A 19,807-nucleotide genomic window follows, 5' to 3' on the forward strand; every position below is an offset into this window, starting at 1 on the left:
GACGGCAGTGATCCGGAAGCGCGCACTGCTGAACTCTTTGGGGCCTCCCTCGCTCATGGCAGGCGTAGCCTCCCCCTTCCCTCCCCCTCCCCCTCGACGACGGCTTAGTCAAGGGCAGGACAGAGTGAGACTTTTCAAAAAAAAAAAAAATAATGAGGGTTTTAAGTTGTTAACCTGCATTCCCGCCCCCCCTCTCCCCGCCATGTGCTTGCTTTTTGTGCCTCTTTAATCTCCCATTTTTACACCAACAGGGTGATCAAGGGGTCAGTGGGCCTCCGGGAGAACCAGGACAGGCACAAGTTAAAGAGAAAGGGGACTTTGCCCCATCAGGAGAAAAGGTGTGTGGGCCGTGTGTGTCGTCCCCCCTCCCCTCCCCCCGCCCAGGATGGCTTTCCCATTACGGGCAAATTCTGCGGAAGCGTGGAGAAGCAGGGCGAAGTGCAGCTTCTCCAACCACTTCCGGTCCCGACCCAGAAGAGATGACCCGTAGATGGTAGATGACCTGCTCCGTACCACAGTTAGGCCCCGGCCGGGAGCGGATCCGGCCAGACCGGGGAGGGGCCCGGGCTGACACCCACCCACCTTCCCGAGCGCGCCCCTCCTCGGAGATGGATCGTGCGGGCCCGAGCGTCCCCCCGGCGTGGTCAGCGATGCCCTTCTTAGACCGCGGTGCACACGTGCGCTGTGGGGGGCTACCAGGGGCCGGCGCGGGCCCACGCGCGGAGGTGTCAGCACGTCCAGCTTGCTTAGCTCTGACCTTACTGAGCACTAGTCATCCTCAAGCCCTACCCGTCCCTAGTACCGCTCATACTTAGTACTGATCCCCCTCTGCCCCTCTCTAAATTCTTTCAGGGTCAGAAAGGTGAACCTGGACTTCCGGTAAGTGCGGGGCTCCTCTGCGGTTGTCATTTTTAGATGACAGACCACGCGGTGTCAGGTTGAGGCGGTGATCAGCTCACTTCCCGTTGCACTGGGCTGTGGGTTTGGGGAGCGGTTCAAGCAGGGGAGCGCCTGCCTCGCGAGCCCAGAGCCCTGAGTTCAAACCCCAGTCAGAGCACTGAGCGCGGTTCAGAATACACGGCACGAGAGAGAAAGCAGCCCGCGTCTCGCCCAGCGCGCGCGGACGGGCGCGTGCAAACCCGTCGCCTCTCTCGGTTTATTCCAGGGAATGCCAGGCTTCGGAGAAAAAGGCGAACCCGGAAAGCCGGGGCCTCGGGTAGGTGCTGCCATCCGTCCGTCCGTCCGTCCGTCCGTCCTTCCGTCCTCTCGCCCGGGGGCGGCAGGGCCTCGGGGTGCGCCCCTCTGCTGGAGTGGCTGGGCCCCACTTGACGGCAGGACACCCCCCTCCCCCCGCCCCCCCCCCCCCCCCCCCCGCCGGGCTGTGACCGGTGACACACCATGTCTTCACGTGCATTGCAGGGAAAGCCGGGGAAGGACGGAGAGAAAGGAGAGAAGGGGAGTCCGGTGAGTCTCCCGCTGAGGTTTCGGGAAGTGCGGGCGCCGCCCCGGCCCTGGCTGACCGCGGCTGACCGCGGCTGTTCCTCTTGTGTTTTAGGGCTTTCCCGGCGAGCCGGGGTACCCGGGACTCTCGGGCCGAGCGGGTCCTCAGGTACGCACTCACGTTCTGGGTTCTTGGCGGTGGGTGGGCTGGAGCCGGGAGCGCTCAGGTTTCCCTAGCCTGGGAGTGGGGGGGGGGGGAGGGAGGACAGCGTCCACCCCACAGGGAGAGAAGCCCAGCCGACCGTCCTTGGCGCTCGTGGAATCTTCGATTTCTTCCTTTCTTTTTGGTGTACTGACTGGGACACTCTGCCACTCGAGCCGCGCCTCTGGGCATTTTTGGCTTCGTGAACCCCAGAAAGACGGGGTGGGGAAAGAAAGCCTGTATCTCATTTTCCTATTGCCCGTGTAGGTGGGCTGATTAGCGCTGTTTGCTGGACACGTCTTACAATTTGGGCTTGCACCAGGAGTGGCAGTGCACACCTGTAATGTTATGCTTGGGGGCTGGGAATATGGCCTAGTGGCAAGAGTGCTTGCCTCCTATACATGAGGCCCTGGGTTCGATTCCCCAGCACCACATATACAGAAAACGGCCAGAAGTGGTGCTGTGGCTCAAGTGGCAGAGTGCTAGCCTTGAGCAAAAAGAAGCCAGGGACGGTGCTCAGGCCCTGAGTCCAAGCCCCAGGATTGGCAAAAACAAAAAACCAAAAACAAAAAAACCAAAAACGTTATGCTTGCAGAGAGCGTGGGCAACTTACTTGTTCACAAATTCACAAGCATGTGAAACTCTATGGAGACTCTGTTTTTGAAGCCTGCACATTTGGCACGTGGTTATTTTCCAAGTGTCAACAGGATTTGTCAGTGGGACTGGCAGAAAAAAACTGTTGTTTTATTTATGAGGCCGGGAATCTAAATCTCTTCCAAAATAAGCACTGATTTTGAAATCTTTACTCATGACCATGAATGAAAGGTGGTGGGTATGGGAGTTATTAATGGAAGCCAGGGACAAGAGGGAGAAGGACTCCGTGGTGAGTCTTGAGAAAACGAAGGCTTGTGAGTATGAAGAGGTGTGTATACTGGGATACAGCAGCTCAGGTGTGTTTCTTATTTTGGCGCTGGTCCTTGCACGTGCTGGCCCTCTTCAGCGTGCGCTCACCCCAGCCCAGCAGCGGAGGTGTTAAGTGCTACGCATGTCTAAAATCTCCTTTTGCATGTTCATGTGAGAAAACGCAACCGTTTCGGTTCTAGTTTAAAGCGTGCATTTCACATCTTATATTCATGGCATAATAGGTACATTTTTAGGACACCCTAGACCATTACTGGGATGTTTGTCTAAGAACTTATATATATAAAAAAAGGATTTATTGTGTGTGGGGTGTATGTGTGTGTGTGTTCACTTAATGCGAATCAAATTAAGCCTTAAAGGTAAACAGAACTTGTTTGCCAGCGTTCCCAATCAATACCAGACTCTATTAAGACTGTCAACGTGAAGCAGTTTTGCTTCATGTCAAAGCCTCTCCTGCGAGGCGACTGGAGGAGATTCATTTAGGAATCACCCTTCCCCGCTGTGCTCGTGATTTAATTTCCGATGGTTCTCGGAAGGGCCTCCGGGCCAGCGATCCAGAGACAAACGCCGCAAGGGCTTTGGTTGTGCGAGTTCACCACCCCGGTCGTGTTTTGTGCAAATCTTTATTTGCATCTACGCCACGTTGATGGCCAGCAAAGGGAGAGGTGCCTTTTTGTTTACGTGTGTTTGTGTGTATAGGTGTGTATGTATATATATATATATAATTTTTTTTCTTGTTTTTGGTAGGGTGAGAAAGGCGACGCTGGACCTCCGGGCCCCCCAGGAATTGTGAGTAAAGCAGTGTGTGTTGGTGTTAGATGGGATGGAAATGGGGCCCGCGCACATTTTAATCTGGGTCGCACTGTTTCTGTTATAGTGGGGTGATTCTCGCACCTCTTTTAAACCTCTGGGAAGGAAAAGAAGATTCTCACGTCGATAAGAGTGTTCGCCACATCTTTTGAAACCTGTTTTTTTTTTTTTTAATTTTAAATAATCCAGTAAAGACTTTTTTTGGTCAGTTGTGGGAAGGACGTGTGTCAAGACAGAGGCTTGAACTTGGGGCCTAGGTGCCGCTCCTTTGCTTTGTTAGCTCAAGGCTGGGACTTAGCCACGGTCTTTTTTTTTTTTTTTAAATCTTTCAGTAGTTGTCCAAAAGGGATTCAATTCAACATGTCAGTTTATGAGTCCAAGCAACCTTGTCTCTTGGACTTAAGAAAGTCCTGCCCGGGCCTACCTCGATCCTCAGACTTCAGCCTCCCGAGTAACTAGGATTACAGGGGTGCACTACCAGCACCTGTCATTTTTGACCCTAAACAAAAGCCTAAAACCTCTGTCAACGGAAAGCAGTGTTCCTGTGGCCCAGATGGAGCCCGGGGGAGCCGGGGTGCCCCTGACGGGGGTAGGGGTAGGGTCTGGGAAGCTCACCCCACTGAGCCCGCCCAGGGTGTGTCTGGAAAGTCTAACCGTCGGCGGGGCCCGGAGCAATGCGAAGATCATGCTGGGGCTGCTCATCCCCTGTGCCGTCCAGACCGCCCCCTCCCCGCTCTCCCCCCTACACCCCTACACCGGAGTGACCTTGCCTTCCATCACGTAGGTCATAGGCACCGGGCCCCTGGGGGAAAAGGGAGAACGCGGCTACCCAGGAACCCCTGGCTCAAGAGGAGAGACGGGCCCCAAAGGTAGGGCCTTGCCCTTTCTCTCCCTCCTTCCATTCTCCCTCCCTCCCTATCCCATCCCCCCACCCTCCTCTCTGAAGGCATCCGTGCGCTCCATGGCCTGTTCTGGTGACATGTCCCCTCCTTCCCTCCCCCCCCCCCCGGGAGAAGCACGTAAACACCAGGGAAGGAAGTCTCACTTTGTGCAACTCTTTCTCTTTCAAGGTTTCCCCGGATTACCAGGCCAACCAGGCCCCCCAGGTGAGACCCCCCCCCACCCCACCCCCACCGTCTGACTTCTTCTTGGTAGACGGTGCATGGTGCGCCCTGTGGTTTATATTCTGCACATCTGTGGGGCCCATTAGACACGTGCGCGAGAGATGGAAGTACACGGTGTCCCGCCGAACTGTGCGTGTCACAAGTTGCACACTGGCGTGCTGTCCGTAGACGGGGGAGGTGCTGGGGGGGGGGCGTGTGTCCCTCGGGTGGCCGTGGGTGGACCTCCCGACTCAGCTCTGGCCCTGACCTTTCCCTGGGGTCCTGGGAGGATGCCCCCCCCCCCCGGCAGGCCTCCACGTGGGCCGGGATCCCAACCGGCTGAGGTGTTTACGGGGGGTTCCCCGTACTGTCTTCAGGTCACCCCATCCCAGGGCTGGTGGGCCCTCCTGGCTTCCCCGGGGAGAGAGGAGAAAAAGGCAACCCAGGCTTTCCAGGCACGTCTTTGCCAGGACCGAGCGGAAGAGATGGAGCCCCCGGCCCCCCCGGCCTCCCCGGACCCCCCGGGCAGCCGGGCCACACCAGTAAGTGTCCTCGGCGACGGTTAGCGTGCGGCGCCCCGCCAGATGCCAGGCGGCCGGGGAAGGGCAGGCGCGGCTCGAGTCGGCCCCCGACAGCGATTGACCGCTCGATTCTCGCTGGGTAGCTTCGTGGCATTAACTGTGCTATGAAAAGGAATCGTTAAAAGTAAAGCTGGCTTAAGGGGCATAAGAAACGTGTTCACCAACGCGGGGTCTCCGGGCATCTGTGGTGAAAGGTAAAGTCGTTGCATTGTACCCTTTTTTTATTGAAAACGGGGTGCATTCGACTCTGCCTACACACACACACACACACACACACACACACACACACACACCCCAAGATTGAGGAGACTGCGTGGGGCATGTAGCACCGGCGTGCGTTGTAATGGGATGAATGACTTTGAGTCTGGAAATGTGTCGCGCGTCATTCTCCATGAAAGCTTGGTGCAGTTAAGGTCGCCCCCACGGCAGGGCCACCCCGACTTTCCGCTTTGCCCCTCGTAGTTTACATAGACGAGTAGCCGCCCATCACAAAGTATGGAGTGCGGCGTTCTAGTGAGGCTTCTGTGCAGATTTACTGTGCATGCAGAAGGTCCGCATCCGAAAGCCATGCTTGCTTGCTGCCTTGGGGCTCAGCCGTGTCCGCACCCCACTTCTGCTCAGGGCCGGCCGCAAGCCACTGTGACGGCGGGTACCCTGCGCGGGTGCTGTGGTAGAACCTGCGGTTCCGACTGGTCAACGATGAGGCTGAAATAGGTCGTTTATGATTCCGACTTGAAAGTCTCTAAGGGTCCCGTCGGTGGGATGCTTCATTGCTTCTCACTAGGAGGAGATTCCCGAGAAGAGGAGGCAGCCGGCAGGAAGGTCCTGGACATGGGGTCTCTGGAGGAGCCTCTGCCCCAGCTTGCGGGGCTGGTGGCTGTGGGGTCTGCTTGGGTGGAGCCCACGTTCTAGGATGGGGAGTCTCCACTGTGCAGAGGGTGTGGGGATGTGGGCTCTGCCTCCCATGCTCCTGTTCTAATGGTGGGGGGGGGAGGTAGGGGGGCTGGACAGGTTGGCACAGGTTATCACTCACCGTTAGCAGGACAGCCCAGACCCTGGGTCCTCCCACTGCGGGGGGTTGGGGGGGGGGGCTCAGCATAGCTCCAGGTATCTGCTCTGGGGCCGTGAAGGCGTGTCCATGCCGAGGTGCTAGGTGTTAAGTGCTCCCATCCGCCATCATCCCTCAAGGTGGTGGAGAGGGAAGCAGACACCATCGCCGCGCGCACTGGGACTGTGAAGCAGAACTTCTTTTTGCCGCAGCCCCTGACTGTCATTTGCTTTATGCCTTTCTGTATAAGGGATGTTCCAAATCGAACCTGGTTCTTAGAGGGCATTTCCCCAGAGGTGTGCTGTAAAAGGAGTCCGTGGAGGCTGACTCAGATGCACACCCGTGGACAAACTGCTTCCCTAGGTTGAGCTGTGGTGGTGTGTTGTGTAACGTGAGGACTGTGTGCCTCGGAATCTGAAATAGAAACGTTAGCAGCCACTGTCGGGGAGAGGGGAGAGGACACACGGCGTGTCCGTTCTGTCTTGACAGTTAACAACCTAGGCTTCCTCGGAGGCGAGCAAGAACCGGATGTGGGAAATGGGAAAACACACAGATTCCCGTGGCCCATCGTAAAGATGATGTGGAAATTCAGGAGGCAGGCCGTGTTTTGCCCAAGAAGGAAAATAAAAACTGCTACTGGATTGGGGGGGGGGCGTGGGGGAGAGGAGAGGGAGAGGGGGGAATTAAGAGCAAGCTGGAGTGCCCAACCATGACCCTGTCCCACGCGCCTCTCCTTTTCAGACGGCATCGTGGAGTGTCAGACGGGACCGCCCGGAGACCAGGGCCCTCCCGGGATCCCCGGCCACCAGGGGCTGACGGGAGAAATGGGAGAGAAGGGTAAGCGGTTTCCATCGTCGATGCTTCGAGGAGGCGTGGTGGTGTCTGCGCGTGTGCATTTCCTCCCACAGACCTGCTTCTGCCTTGGAGTTGGAGGGGGGACAGGGGGGACGAGGTGGCCCCGGTGTCACCACTGCTCATTGACTTGCGCCTCCCTTTGCACATCCACTCCCGCAAGAAGTCTTTGGGAGCAGGTGGAGGCTGTTTGTGGCTAGGCTTTTGCAAGAAGCCGTGAGCCAGGCCCTCTGCCGGCCCCCGGGGCCTTCTCTACCCTGTCCTCCGACCTCGGCCTCAGAACGCTGGTGCGGGCGTCCCCTGCATGCTCGCGGCTCCGGTGGACACCCCGCTCTCTGAGTTCCAAGCTGGAGAGTTTCATTCCCAAAGCCTCCACAGCCTTGCCGTGAGCCAGGCCACCGATCTGCCTGTGCGTGGAAGGCTCACGGCCCCGGGGCGGCTGTCTGTCCGTCTGTGTTCACCGGGGTAAACCCGGTGATGGACTAGCCAGTGGCACTGGGCTTTATCTGTAGTCGTTCGGGGCTTCCATGTCAACACAGGACATCCTTATCTCGCCTTCTATCTTGAGGACGGGGGTGGCTGTCACCCCATCCTTATCTCCGGTCTGGGAGTGGACTAAACAATGAGCATTCCACAATTTACATGGCTGTTAACCCAGGAGCCAAACAAACAGGAGGCCCGCACGGAACCCACCCCATTGTGTTCCCTTTTTGGATTCGGGCCGTAAAGAATTTTTAGTCTTCCAAAGTCTAAAACACAAAACGGCTGCCGTGGGAAACAGCTGCAGCTGGCCCCTTCAAGGGCTGTCGGTCTCATCATTCCAGAACCTTCTGGGGAAGTGGAAGTCACCGCAGGGCCGCCGCCAGTTAGAACCGCTTGCTGCTGGCTTTTATTTGGCCCTCCCCAGGATGAGTTCTTACTGTTGTCCAGAACAGATGTGCTGCTCCCTTTTGAGACAGCTCCGATGGCCGGAGTCCTCCACACTGGAGTCCTGGTCATCCATCCCCAGAACCCCAGAAGAGTTGTTGTTGTTGTTGCTGTCGTTGTTTTTGTGGTGGTCTCGGGGGGGATCAAAGCCAGGGCCTGCGCACGAGGGGCGGGCCCTCTTCCACTGAGCCACAGTCAATGAGATGTCTAGACAGCCGTTCCCGCCTTCCGCCTCTAGTCGTGGGAGCAGAGAGCCACACGGAGTTCCCAGGGCCCATCTTTCGTGGGCCCCTCTGCCGCCACGCCTCCTGCTTCAGGGTTACGGACCTGCCTGTACCAGTCCTGCGTCAGGCGGAGTGGGCCGGGGGAGGCAGGCCCACGGGGTGTGTTTCCTGGATGGGGTTCCACACCTGTTGCTGGTGCCGGAGCCCAGACACCTTAAAGCAGGAAGACACGGGTGGGTGGGAAACACCAGGGTGTCTCCGTGTACTTTGCGTGTTCGCGTCTGCGAAAGGGCCCGAGGACGTTGCCCCAGTTTCACGTGCGCGTGAGCGACGGACCGGCCCTCTCCCGTTCCCTTAACCCACCTGGTGTCCCGTCACCCTGTGCTTCCTTCCGTTCTCAGGTCAGAAAGGTGACAGCTGCCTGGCCTGTGACACAGCGGGACTTCAAGGGCCTCCCGGGCCGCAGGGGCCGGCGGGAGAGATCGGTAAGCGGTGGGCGTGGACGGGCGCGGGCCGGGGCCGAGCCGCGCAGGTTGAGTTTGCTCCTAGGAACTCGGCAGCGATCCCACCTCACGAGGTCCTGGGTGGCCGGCAGGTGGGTGACCCGGGAAGCCCGCTGCCCGGGTGCCCGTCGGCGTGGGCTCATGGCTGCCCCCTGCAGGCCAGAGAGGGCACTTCTTTTTTTAATTTTTATTTTTTTTATTAATTGAACATAAATTTTTTTTACAAGGTGTTGTGCAAAGAGGGTGCAGTTACATAGTAGGGCAGTGTGTACATTTCTTGTGATATCTTACGACCTGTTTTTCTATCCCTTCTCTAGGTCAGGTAGACACATATGCAATATACAATGTATCAAGAACATATACAGTGTTCACAGACTTGGTCTTTACTGCCTCTCCATCTCCCTTTGTTAACAGTCATATATCAGGGAGATCATGCCCCTTTGTTTTCTGTGTTCTAGGCTTGTCTCGCTCAACATTATTTGTTCGAGTTCTGACCATTTCCCTGCGAATAACAATATTTCACCATTCCTAATCGCTATGTAGTATTCCGTTGTGTATAAGTACCATATTTTTTGGATCCATTCGTCTGTGGAGGGGCATCTGGGTTGTTTCCATATTTTGGCTATTGTGAATTGTGCAGCGATAAACATGGAAGTACAAATGTCTTTTTGATATCTTGGGTTTTGCTGTTTAGGATAGATGCCTAGGAGTGGTATGGCTGGGTCATAGGGTAGGTTGATATTGAGCTTTTTGAGAAACCTCCATACTGTTCTCCAAAGTGGTTGTACTAATTTGCACTCCCACCGACAATGGAGAAGGGTAGAGAGGGCACTTCTGATGTTGCTCTCTGAACACACGTCAAGCCATCCCTAGTCCCGTGCACCTCTAATCCTAGCTATCCAGGAGGCAGAGATCGGGAGGGCCATAATTTGAGGTCAGCCTGGACCCCCCCCCCAAAAAAAAAATTAGGGAGAGCCTATCTGAAAAAAATAAGTGAAAACTATAAATCAACAAAGAAAACAAGTCTGGAGGTGTAGAGGAAATGTTTGAGCATCTGCTTAGCAAGATCGAGGCCCTAAGTGTGAACTCTGGTGCTGCCAACAAACACACCGACTCGACGGAACCTCGGGGAAGAGGGTTTGGGAGAGCCGGCTCACGGATGCCCTTCTCCTGTCTCCTTTCAGGTTTCCCAGGACAGCCGGGCGCCAAAGGAGACAGAGGCCTGCCCGGCAGGGACGGTCTCGAAGGACTACCGGTAAGCACACCCGAGCTCCTTCCTGTACCGGAGGTCCTGCGTGTGCGTTTGTGGGAACCGATGACCGCAAGCCCCCGAGAATGACCGGCGGCCCCCTCCTGGGAAGCTCTGAGCTTCCATCCAGACCTTTCAAGGCCCTGTGGCCTTTGTCCTCTCAGAGCTGTGGCCAGGCCCAGTGGCCTGGGCTGCAGAGCGGAGCCCTGTCCTTCTCCTGGGGTCTTGGGGCCTTCAGTCCAGGGCACGGTACCTCCCCTCTGCAGCCTGGCCGCCCCGGCCGGCCCCAGAACCTCAGTGCAGGGGCCCGTCCGGCTATGGCTTGGGGTGTGACCACATTCCTAAAACCTCATCCACTGCTAGCTTCAGTCCCCGTGGTGGCTCTGAACCGGGAGAGGAAAGCCAGCCCTTGCTCTGGAAGAGCGGGGATCCCTTTCCATTCTCTTCTGCGTGCGTGTGTGTGTTGAAATTCCTGCCTCCAGCCTCTCTTAGATAAGCGCTTCTCCTCGCATCTAGAAACGGGACGCCACGTTCGTGCAGACGAACGCCAACCCTTCCACGAGGTGGAACGAGGTGGCGTCTTCGCAATCCTCCCCAGCTCCTCTCTTTGGCGCTGCCAGGCCTCGTAAGATGAACTCGTCGCTCTGAGGCTTTTCGTTCCTTTTTTTTTTTCTTTTTGTACAGAAATCAAAAGTCAGATCTTTAGCCTTATCGGGTTTTTTTCTTCTTTTTTCTGATGTAGCTCTTTAAACCTTCTGGCTTTTAAAGACGTTGCTGGATGGACATCCCTCTGAAAGGAGTCCAGGGCGGAATGGTTGACCACGGGAGGGGGTGCGGCCGGCTTCTGCTTTGAAGTTGGACCCTGGCCTCCGCTTGCTTACCAGAATCTTCTGGGGCCTGGAGAGCCGAGCTAGAAGCGGTCGTGGTTGAAAGTGTCTCTAAATAGACGAGAAGTTCAAATAGCTCGCGGTCGCGGGATCAAAGTGGGAAGACGTTTGAAGGCAGCAGAAAGGCTCCTTTTAACCTCTGTCTTTATCTGTCTGGCTCCCCTGGGGTCCTTGCTGCTTCCAGACCGAATCTGAGAAAGCTGGAAGTTAGAGGGAGGAGACGAGAGAGGGTAGTAGAGATAGAAAAGAAGATAACAAAGAACCCACTCTTATCGTTTACTCCCAAGGCCCCCTTTCTTACCGTAGGTGGGGGGAAAAAAACCCTCACAAAGCAAATTGAGGAGTAAATAACTTAGTTGAGAAGACAGTGCATTTTCTTTGGTTTGAAGTTAGAGCACAGCCCCGTGGTAGTCGGCGGCGGTGGGGGGGGGGGGGGTGTGCAGGCTGGAAGAGATCTGCACCAGCGGCAGGGCCTCCTGGAACATTCCAGAGCACAGATCATAATGACAGCGTGTGGCCCCCCCGGGTGCCGTTTCCTCTTGGAAGCCGAGTGTTTGGTTTGGGGAGCTAATGAGAGCTGCCCGAGCGAGTGGAGGGCACGGAGTGGATGGAGTGGGGTTCTGGGGCTCACAGTGCCCGCCCAGGACGAGCCCAGCGGCTCTGCATCCATCCGGCCGGCCCGGCCAGCACAGCCGGGGCTGAGCGCTCAGGGCCGTGTTCGGGTCCTCCGCCGGGTGTAGGGGTGCAGATGAAACTGCTTTGGAACCGCGCAGGGCCAAAGGTGTTGTGAGCCCAGCACACACATGAGTTCATCTTTTAAGGCCACCGGTGCCACTTTAAAAAGAAAAAAGAAGAAGGTCTCGCTTCGTCATGTGTTTAGAACGACGGCCCGCCCCCTCCTCTGCTGGCCCACGCGGTCCGTGTCCCTGTGAGCTGACCTCACGGGTGTTTGCGGGCCGAGGAAGAGGTGTACCGGTTGTGATTCCTGCATGGGTATCTGCGTATTCTAATGAGTGAATAGGTCCAATCGGGCAGACTTACCCCAGGCTCGAACCCAGCCCGAGATGTGTCCCTGGGCTGCTTTCGCTTCAGTCTAGAGTTCTACCGCTTCAGCCACAGTGCCCTTTCCAGGTTTTTCTGAGCAGTTTACTGGAGGTAAAGGTTTCACAGACTCTCCTGCCTGGGCTGGCTTTGAACTGCGGTCCCCAGATATCCGCCTCCTGAGTGGCTAGGGTTAGAGACTCGAGCCACGGCACCAGGCACAGGGCGGCTCCTTTCAGCCCTCCCGGCGAGGCCCCTTCCCCGGTGTCTCGGGCGCGGCTGGCTGCTTCCCCGGTCCGGGGAGGGCTGCCCCGGCTTCGGCACTGGCGGGAAGGCGGCTTCTCCCCGATGGCCTCACGAAGCTCCGTCCTCGCAGGGGCCGCAGGGCGCGCCGGGGCTGATGGGCCAGCCGGGCGCCAAGGGAGAGCCCGGCGAGATTTACTTCGACATGCGACTCAAAGGCGATAAAGGAGACCCTGGTTTTCCAGGCCAGCCCGGCATGCCAGGGAGAGCTGGGTCCCCAGGACGGGACGGCCACCCGGGACTTCCAGGACCCAAAGGCTCCCCGGTAGGTCGAGTTCTAGGCTGGCGCCGTGTGTCTCACCCACGTGGCCGGCAGTGAGGGGGTGAGTGGGTGACGTGGAATGGCTGGGAAGCGCTCTGAACCTTTCCTTCGGCGGTTACCGCACACACGAGCGTGTCTCATCTCCGCGCGTGCCCCGGGAGGCTGATTTTAAAGCGCGTAGGGCTCTGGCCCTCATTTTGGAGAAGGTTGGGGAGTGGCCCTCACGCTCGGATGTGTCTCCGTTTTAGGGGTGGTGTTGGGGGTGGGGGGTGGAGACTGCTTGCTTGGCTTAGGACAAGCAAGACTAGAGTCACTTGCTCATTCCAGCTTGACCTGGGGGGTGGGGGGGGGGTTGGAGAAGAAAATCGTATAAACCAGTGAGACTCTGGTGCTTCGATGACCGGAGGATGGGCGCAGATGGGGCCGGCAGTGTTGTCGTCCCGGTAAGTTTTCCTTTCCCTCTTGTCCCTCCAGGGCTCCGTAGGACTGAAGGGAGAACGTGGTCCCCCTGGAGGAGTCGGCTTCCCGGGCAGCCGCGGTGACGTCGGCCCCCCTGGGCCTCCAGGGTTTGGTCCGATTGGCCCCGTTGGTGACAAAGGACAGGCGGGATTTCCTGGAAGCCCTGGGTCCCCAGGTTTGCCAGGTGAGGCTTCAGGACCCTCGAGGCGGCTCCGAGTTCACAAAGATGCGCGGGGTCAGAGATGCGGAGCCCGGCACGGGCCCGGCTTCCGTTCTTCTGGGAAGAGAGAGACGGCCGGGGCAAGGCTTTCCTGAGCATTCTGACCTCATTTCTTCATCTGTGAAATCGGCCGGGTAATGTGTACAGCTTAGAAAAGTCAACCTGGATTTCTAGATGGTCTTCCCTATAACGACATTCCCTACAGATCAGCTGATGGTCTCCTTGTAAATACAGTGCAGATCAGCTCTTGGTCTCCTTGTAAATGCACACAGTGCAGATCAGCTGATGGTCTCCTTATAAATGCACACAGTACAGATCAGCTGATGGTCTCCCACAAATACATGTAGTGCAGATCAGCTGGTGGTCTCCTTATAAATACACACAGTGCAGATCAGCTGGTGGTTTCCTTATAAATGCATACAGTGCAGATCAACTGAAGTCAGCTTTTTATGTAGATGTAATAGAAGCCGCAGACCATTTTTTCCCTCTACCCATTTCCTGCTCAGCTTAGCCTCTGTTTCCAGGTAATGTACTTTTCTATGTCGGTGCCTTTAGGCTGATTCTGCAGCAGTTTTTGGTGCTGGTTGCTGCTTAATTCCGTGGTGATTTTAGTTACTTGATAACTGCTTTTTGAGTGGTCCAACTGGTAAGCGCTAGGCTGTGTGTTGACAGGAGATGCGCATGGTCTCTGGCCTCCTGCATCCCCTCCAGGGGTTTGTCAGAAAAATATACACAGCAAGCCAGACACTGGTGGCTCACACCTGGAATCCGAGCTGAGACTGAGATCTGAGGATCGCTGTTGGAAGCCAGCCTGGGCAGGGGAATTCATGAGACTCTCATCACCAATGAACTGCTGAAAATCCCGATGCGGCACCGTGGCACCTTGAGAAGAAGCAGTTCAGGAACAGCCCCAGACCCTGAGTTCGAGCCCCAGGCCCCGGGGCATTAAAAATATAACAGACACCAGTGGCGTTCCACCCCTGCCTCTGCTCTCCGTGACTGGGCTGTGGGAGAGGGCGGCCCTCAGCCTGGCACAGGTGGGTTCTCAGTCCCGCCGTCCCGAGTGGAGTGGGCAGGGAGCACAGGTTAACACCCCCCCTCCCCACCGGGACCACCGTGGGTGACCAGCATCGACGGCAGAGGCGGCACAAAAAACCTATCAAAGCCGCACAAGTTAACAAAGGACTCGAGCCATCAGAAGTGGGTGACCTGTCACCCCGAAGAGCAGTCACTGGTAGTGCATCATCAAAACACCCAACAAGAGTCGCGTAGAAGCAATTAGACCCCGCCATCTTGCTCCCAGGCCTGCTGTGAACCCACCACCCCTGACTCTGTCAATTCCCGTCCCCGTTAAGGACAGTTTCCTCACTGTGACGTGGCCTGGGTTCACGTGTCCAGGGCGGGCAAGTCTCCACTCGTGGATGGACGCGCGAGGGCCTCGTCCGGGGACCCTCATGACCGCACGCACCGTGTGCACATTCGTTGGGTGCGCTGCCCGCTGGGCGAAGCGAGGACTCCTTCACAGAGAGCAACGCGAGGACACAGACCGCCCCGCGTGGACCGGGGGAAGGGACCCTTGGCCGTTTTTCCTCATGGCTCTCCGTTCCAGAATGCACAGATCCGGTGTCCTTGGCGCTCCTGGCGTCTGCTGATTTTCAAAGCTGCGGACAGGAGTTGGATCTTCCTTTTGACCAGAAACGTTCTCGGTGAACCATCAAAGGGGTACTCGCAGTAGTCCTGCCGGCAGAGGGCGGAGGTCTCCTCCAGGAGGTGTTGACAGTGTTCTGGAAGGTTCCTTGACATCCACAGCCGGTCTGCTTCTGCATCAGAAGCTAGCCTTTGATCTCCCAGAACTGTGCTCACGTGTGGTCATGAAAGCCTGGACCCCAGAGGGGCTGGCGGCCAGCCCTGGGGGCTCCCCTCGTCGGGTCTAGCCTGGGTGTGAGAGGAAGCAGTGTCTCGCAGAACTAGCCCGTCGGATGGAGACCGTTTCCTTGTGTGTGTGTGTGTGTGTGTGTGTGTGTGTGTGTGGCAAGTTAATGAAGGAAGGACCCACTTTTTGTTGGGGTAGACCTTCTTCAACTTCCGAGGTCCTAATTGGGACATCTTGGAGGGCTCCTGTGTCGCTCGAGGGCCGCCGACGTGGAGGGGGCACGTGAAGAAAGGCTCCGCCGGCCCTGGGGTTCGGGGGTCTCGTGCCTCGAGGCCAGGGTGCCGCTGGGGTGCAGCGGTCGACGCGTGGCGGTACTGCGCTTTGTCCTCAGGTCCCAAGGGCGAAGCGGGAAAGGTCGTTCCTCTGCCGGGCCCTCCAGGAGCCGAAGGACTTCCGGGAGCCCCGGGATTCCCAGGCCCCCAAGGTACCGTGGGAACTCCAGCTGGCCTGGTCACAGCCCCGCCTCGGTTCCCCCCCCCCCCCCCACCCCCCCCACCGACTGACTCCCGGCCTTTGTCACCACAGGTGACCGAGGCTTCCCCGGAACCCCGGGACGGCCCGGCCTCCCAGGCGAGAAGGGCGCCGTGGGCCAGCCAGGGATCGGATTTCCTGGGCCTCCGGGCCCCAAAGGTGAGCCTGCCGCCATGTTGGGGGCGAGGTGGGGGGGGTGATCAGTGCGCAGGCACAGGGAGGGGGGCGTCCGTTTCTCACTGGAGGGGGCGGGCCGGGTCGCCGATGGGTCTCTCATTCATCTCCCCACAGGCGTGGACGGCTTACCGGGAGACGTGGGACCTCCGGGGACCCCGGGCCGCCCGGGATTTAACGGCTTACCTGGCAACCCCGGCTTGCAGGGCCAGAAGGTGGGTCCCGGGGCCCCTGCGTGGGGCGGGAGGGGCGGGAAGGACATGACATCGGGTAGGGATTTCCTTCTTCTCCTGAACCAGTCCTGGGACTGGAACTCGGGGCCTGGGCTCTCCCCGTCCATTGGCTTGCTCCAAGCAGACGCTCTGTCACTTGAGCCGAAGCTCCCCTTGGGTGCTTTTGCTGGTTAGTGGGAGCTGAGAGTTTCATGGGCTTTCCGGCCCGGGGTGGCGTTGAACCGTGACCCTCCGGTCTCATCTCATTCGGCCTCTTGGGGGGCTGGGATTACAGGCCTGGGTCACGACGGGCACCTGGCCGGCAGGAAGTGTTTTGAATTTTCAACTTTATGAAACCTTGGTCCTTTTTTGAGTCAGTTTTTTTTTTTAAAAGACTCCCTTGCCCGTGTGTCCCCGGATCTCAGGGTGAGATGGTTGTGTAACGGTGAACGGCCAGTGAACTCTCCTGGAGAGCCGTGGGTGCGGGCAGACACGCCGGTCAGCCCGGAGGGCTTTGGGCCCGCGTGGCTTTGGGCTTTGGGCTGTGAGCAGCGGCAGCCCTGTGACCTGTGACCCCGGTGGGCACCCCGCCGCGGTGTGGGGCGACGGCTGGATCCTCCCCGTCCTCCCGGACCTTCCCCCAGCCCCTCCAGACTCGAAGCCTTCCCTTGCCTTACGAGATGGCTGCTGTTGTTTTCGGTCATCGTGACTGTCAAAGCCTCGTGGCTCCCGGCGTTGTTCTGAATGCTTAGTTCGTTTTTGAATTCTTTTTTCCTTCCGTGTGAAACTGGGCGACTGTGGTCCAGATTCTATCCTGGAAACTGTCTGTCTCAGAAAGACACCAGCCCTGTTGAGGGTATTCTCCAGTATTAAGGGTCGAGCTTTATAACCGGGCCATGCTGGGGCAGCAGACCTGTTAGATAAATGGAGAACCGTAAGATACCTACATTGGTGCTCACGGGTAGGGACAGGAAACGAGGCGTGAGGAGGCTTTGTAAGGTTCGGGGGAGGCAAGAACACGGGCGCACGCTGGTCTTGAGGTACGACGTCGGTTGGCTTGGCACCGTTGGCGGATGTGGCTGTTTAATTTACGTCTCGTGCATTGCGGCTTTCCAGGGCGAGCCTGGAGTTGGTCTGCCCGGACTCAAAGGACAGCCAGGTCTTCCCGGCATTCCTGGCACTCCCGGAGAGAAGGGGAGCACCGGGGGGCCCGGCGTTCCCGGAGAGCACGGGCTGATCGGCCCTCCTGGCCTGCAGGGGGTCAGAGGTAACTTGAGAGTCTGGGTCAAGGGTGGAGACTGTTGATTTTTATCCAGAGTACCCGGGAGGCGCTCGGGCTGTGTGTCGAGTGGGTGGTGAAGACGGTAGTTGGGTCTGGGGTTATAGCCAGTGCGCATCTGGGGTGCGGATGGTACGGGACACACCGTGGCCCCCCACTTACTTGCCCTCCTTCCCTGGCAGGTGACCCAGGACCACCTGGAACTCAAGGCCCTGCAGGACCCCCGGGAGCACCTGGAGTCGGCCCCCCCGGGGCTATGGGCCCCCCTGGAGGGCAGGGTCCCCCCGGCTCGTCAGGTGACCTTCTCTGGGACTTGCCCCTCTCCTGAAGGGTGGGGGGAGGGGGGGTCGCCCTGGAGTGTCGGAGGAGGGTCCCCGATCACTGCAACTTCTGAATGAAAGGGGAGAAAGTAGATTCTTTTCTTACCCAACGTGTCACCTCCTCCGGAACTGCAGGGTTCTATGATTAGATTTTTATGTACTATGCCAAAGACACTCCGTAGGCTCGATGGAGTCGCTTAAACTTTTTATTTATGAGGGTGCCTTGGTGTCATCTTTGCACGGGGCGCGGGACAGGTTGCTGGTGACTTTGAGTCCGTGGCTTAGCTGCTCTGGTGTTCCTAATGATCCCCTTAGGATGACGACGGTCACTCAGAGAAGAGGGTGACGCGTCAGGGGACGCTGGCCTGTGGCCTAGGAGGGGCGGGGTCTCCCGGGGACGCCACCCACCCACCGGCTGTCCCAGCCGCCTCCGGACCCCGGGGACCCCCCCCCCCGCCCCCGTGCGGGCGTGCTCGCGCGCTTTCTCCGCAGCGCGGCCACCGAGCACCGTCCGCCCCGCTTTCTTCTGAAAGGCCCGTGTCCTCCATCCCCAACTCAGGTCCTCCCGGAGTGAAAGGAGAGAAAGGTTTTCCCGGATTCCCGGGGCTGGACATGCCGGGTCCTAAAGGAGATAAAGGGGCTCAAGGTCTTCCCGGCCTGACGGGACAGGCCGGCCTCCCTGGCCTTCCTGGACAGCAGGGGACTCCTGGCCTTCCGGGCTTCCCAGGTAAGACGTGTGAACTGTCCGTCTCTCCCTCCCCCCCCCCCCCCGACCCCCGCCGGCCCTGCCACATTCCCGTGGCTCGCGGTGACAAATGCTCACAGCCTTTCCTTTTGGCCACAGGTTCCAAGGGAGAAATGGGCGTCATGGGGACCCCCGGGCAGCCAGGCTCGCCGGGACCTGCAGGTGCCCCAGGATTACCTGGTGAAAAAGGTAGGCGAGCCGAGACGCACCGAGCCCTCCGCGTCTCCTTCCCCCGGTGTCTGGGGACGCTGCTCTCCTTGCTGCAGATCGTCTCTTCTTCAAGCACAAGGCCCATGGCGGCCTGGCTGGGGGTGGAGGGGGTGGGACGAGGAGCGTGGGGACGAAGGCTATGTGCTGATTCGCTGTTTAGCGGCCAATGGGCGGGCTGGGAGAGGCGATGGACAGTCTGCCTCGTGAGGACACAGAATCTGAGCCCTCAGAGTCAAAGTGGCGCGGATTGGGTCACAGCTCCAACCCTGGTTTTTCGTGGTCTCTCGTTTACATGAGTCGGAAGTAGCTTTTGTAAACTGGCTTTAGGTGTAAGGCCTAAAAAAAAAGGAAATTTGTTTAGCGGGACAGGAAGATTTCTGGTTTCGGGTGGCACTCAAAGCCGAGTGATGAAGTTACGTGAAAAGAAAGACGTGCACGTGATCTGAGCTAGTAGTGAAGCGGGCTGGGTGCTGGGTCCTCGCTCCTGCAGTCCTAGCGTCTCAGGATCTGAGGATAGCCGTTCGAAGCCAGCTCGGGCAGCCACGTCTCTGAGATGAGACTCTTCCCTCCGATTCACCTGCAAAACACCCAGAAGTGGAGGCATGGTTCAAAGGGCAGGCGCCCAGCCTGGAGTGACACAGCTAAGAAAGAGCACCCAGGCTCTGAGTCGAGCTCGGTACCGCCTCCCCCTCCCCCACACAAACACACAGTCATCAGCGAATATGGGATGACTAATTGAGGTGCTAGTTAACCATTGGGTATTTAGCTTATGAACTGAACTACTAGTGAGTGTTTTTTTAAAGAGGCAGGGGCAGGGGCAGGGGCAGGAGCAGGGACAGGGGCAGGGGCAGGGGCAGGGGCAGGGCAGGGGCAGGGAGGGGGTGGGCCCGTCCTCACCAGGCAGTTCTCTTTCCTTCTCAGGGGACCATGGCTTCCCAGGCTCCTCGGGCCCCCGGGGAGACCCTGGTTTCAAAGGCGACAAGGGGGACACCGGACTTCCTGGGAAACCGGGATCCATGGATAAGGTGGACATGGGCAGCATGAAGGGAGAGAAAGGAGACCAAGGAGAGAAAGGTGAGGATGGGGGGCGGGCGCCGAGCCGAGCCGGTGGGGTCCTGTGCCAGCCTGGGTTATTTGCTTCTCTGCCACCCCCCCCCCCAAGCGACCTGCTTGCCGAGCACACGCGCATCCTCCCTTGATTTTTGTCTTCTGTGACGCGTAGGACAAATTGGACCCACGGGCGATAAAGGCTCCCGAGGAGACCCGGGGACCCCGGGAGTACCCGGGAAAGACGGACAGGCCGGGCATCCCGGTCAGCCAGGTAGGTGGAGATTCGGGTGTCCCCGCGGTGACCGGACCGCACGCTCGGGAGCGTCCTTCCCCGCTCCTGTCATCCGCGCGGACCCATGGGATGTCTGCCTTGTTATTCCA

General features: G+C 58.3%; 1 protein-coding gene across 2 annotated transcripts in view; it reads left to right on the plus strand.

Annotated features, from left to right (window-relative positions):
• The window catches only part of Col4a1 (collagen type IV alpha 1 chain), a 107,357-nt gene that overhangs the window by 71,889 nt on the left and 15,661 nt on the right, over window positions 1–19,807 (plus strand). The window contains exons 13-35 of one of the 2 annotated variants that reach the window (XM_048341092.1): window positions 252–338; window positions 853–879; window positions 1,166–1,216; window positions 1,420–1,464; window positions 1,556–1,609; window positions 3,311–3,352; window positions 4,158–4,242; window positions 4,444–4,479; window positions 4,854–5,018; window positions 6,847–6,942; window positions 8,510–8,593; window positions 9,796–9,866; window positions 12,165–12,356; window positions 12,828–12,996; window positions 15,297–15,389; window positions 15,491–15,595; window positions 15,728–15,825; window positions 16,939–17,089; window positions 17,284–17,397; window positions 17,981–18,148; window positions 18,266–18,355; window positions 19,298–19,450; window positions 19,599–19,697. In XM_048341092.1, coding sequence (XP_048197049.1) covers window positions 252–338; window positions 853–879; window positions 1,166–1,216; window positions 1,420–1,464; window positions 1,556–1,609; window positions 3,311–3,352; window positions 4,158–4,242; window positions 4,444–4,479; window positions 4,854–5,018; window positions 6,847–6,942; window positions 8,510–8,593; window positions 9,796–9,866; window positions 12,165–12,356; window positions 12,828–12,996; window positions 15,297–15,389; window positions 15,491–15,595; window positions 15,728–15,825; window positions 16,939–17,089; window positions 17,284–17,397; window positions 17,981–18,148; window positions 18,266–18,355; window positions 19,298–19,450; window positions 19,599–19,697 — 2,275 coding nt within the window. The remainder of the gene's footprint in view (window positions 1–251; window positions 339–852; window positions 880–1,165; window positions 1,217–1,419; window positions 1,465–1,555; window positions 1,610–3,310; window positions 3,353–4,157; window positions 4,243–4,443; window positions 4,480–4,853; window positions 5,019–6,846; window positions 6,943–8,509; window positions 8,594–9,795; window positions 9,867–12,164; window positions 12,357–12,827; window positions 12,997–15,296; window positions 15,390–15,490; window positions 15,596–15,727; window positions 15,826–16,938; window positions 17,090–17,283; window positions 17,398–17,980; window positions 18,149–18,265; window positions 18,356–19,297; window positions 19,451–19,598; window positions 19,698–19,807) is intronic. The other variant, XM_048341093.1, reaches the window with a different exon arrangement.

Source organism: Perognathus longimembris, chromosome 3 (assembly GCF_023159225.1).
Source record: "Perognathus longimembris pacificus isolate PPM17 chromosome 3, ASM2315922v1, whole genome shotgun sequence".
NCBI classification, from domain to species: Eukaryota; Metazoa; Chordata; class Mammalia; order Rodentia; family Heteromyidae; genus Perognathus; species Perognathus longimembris.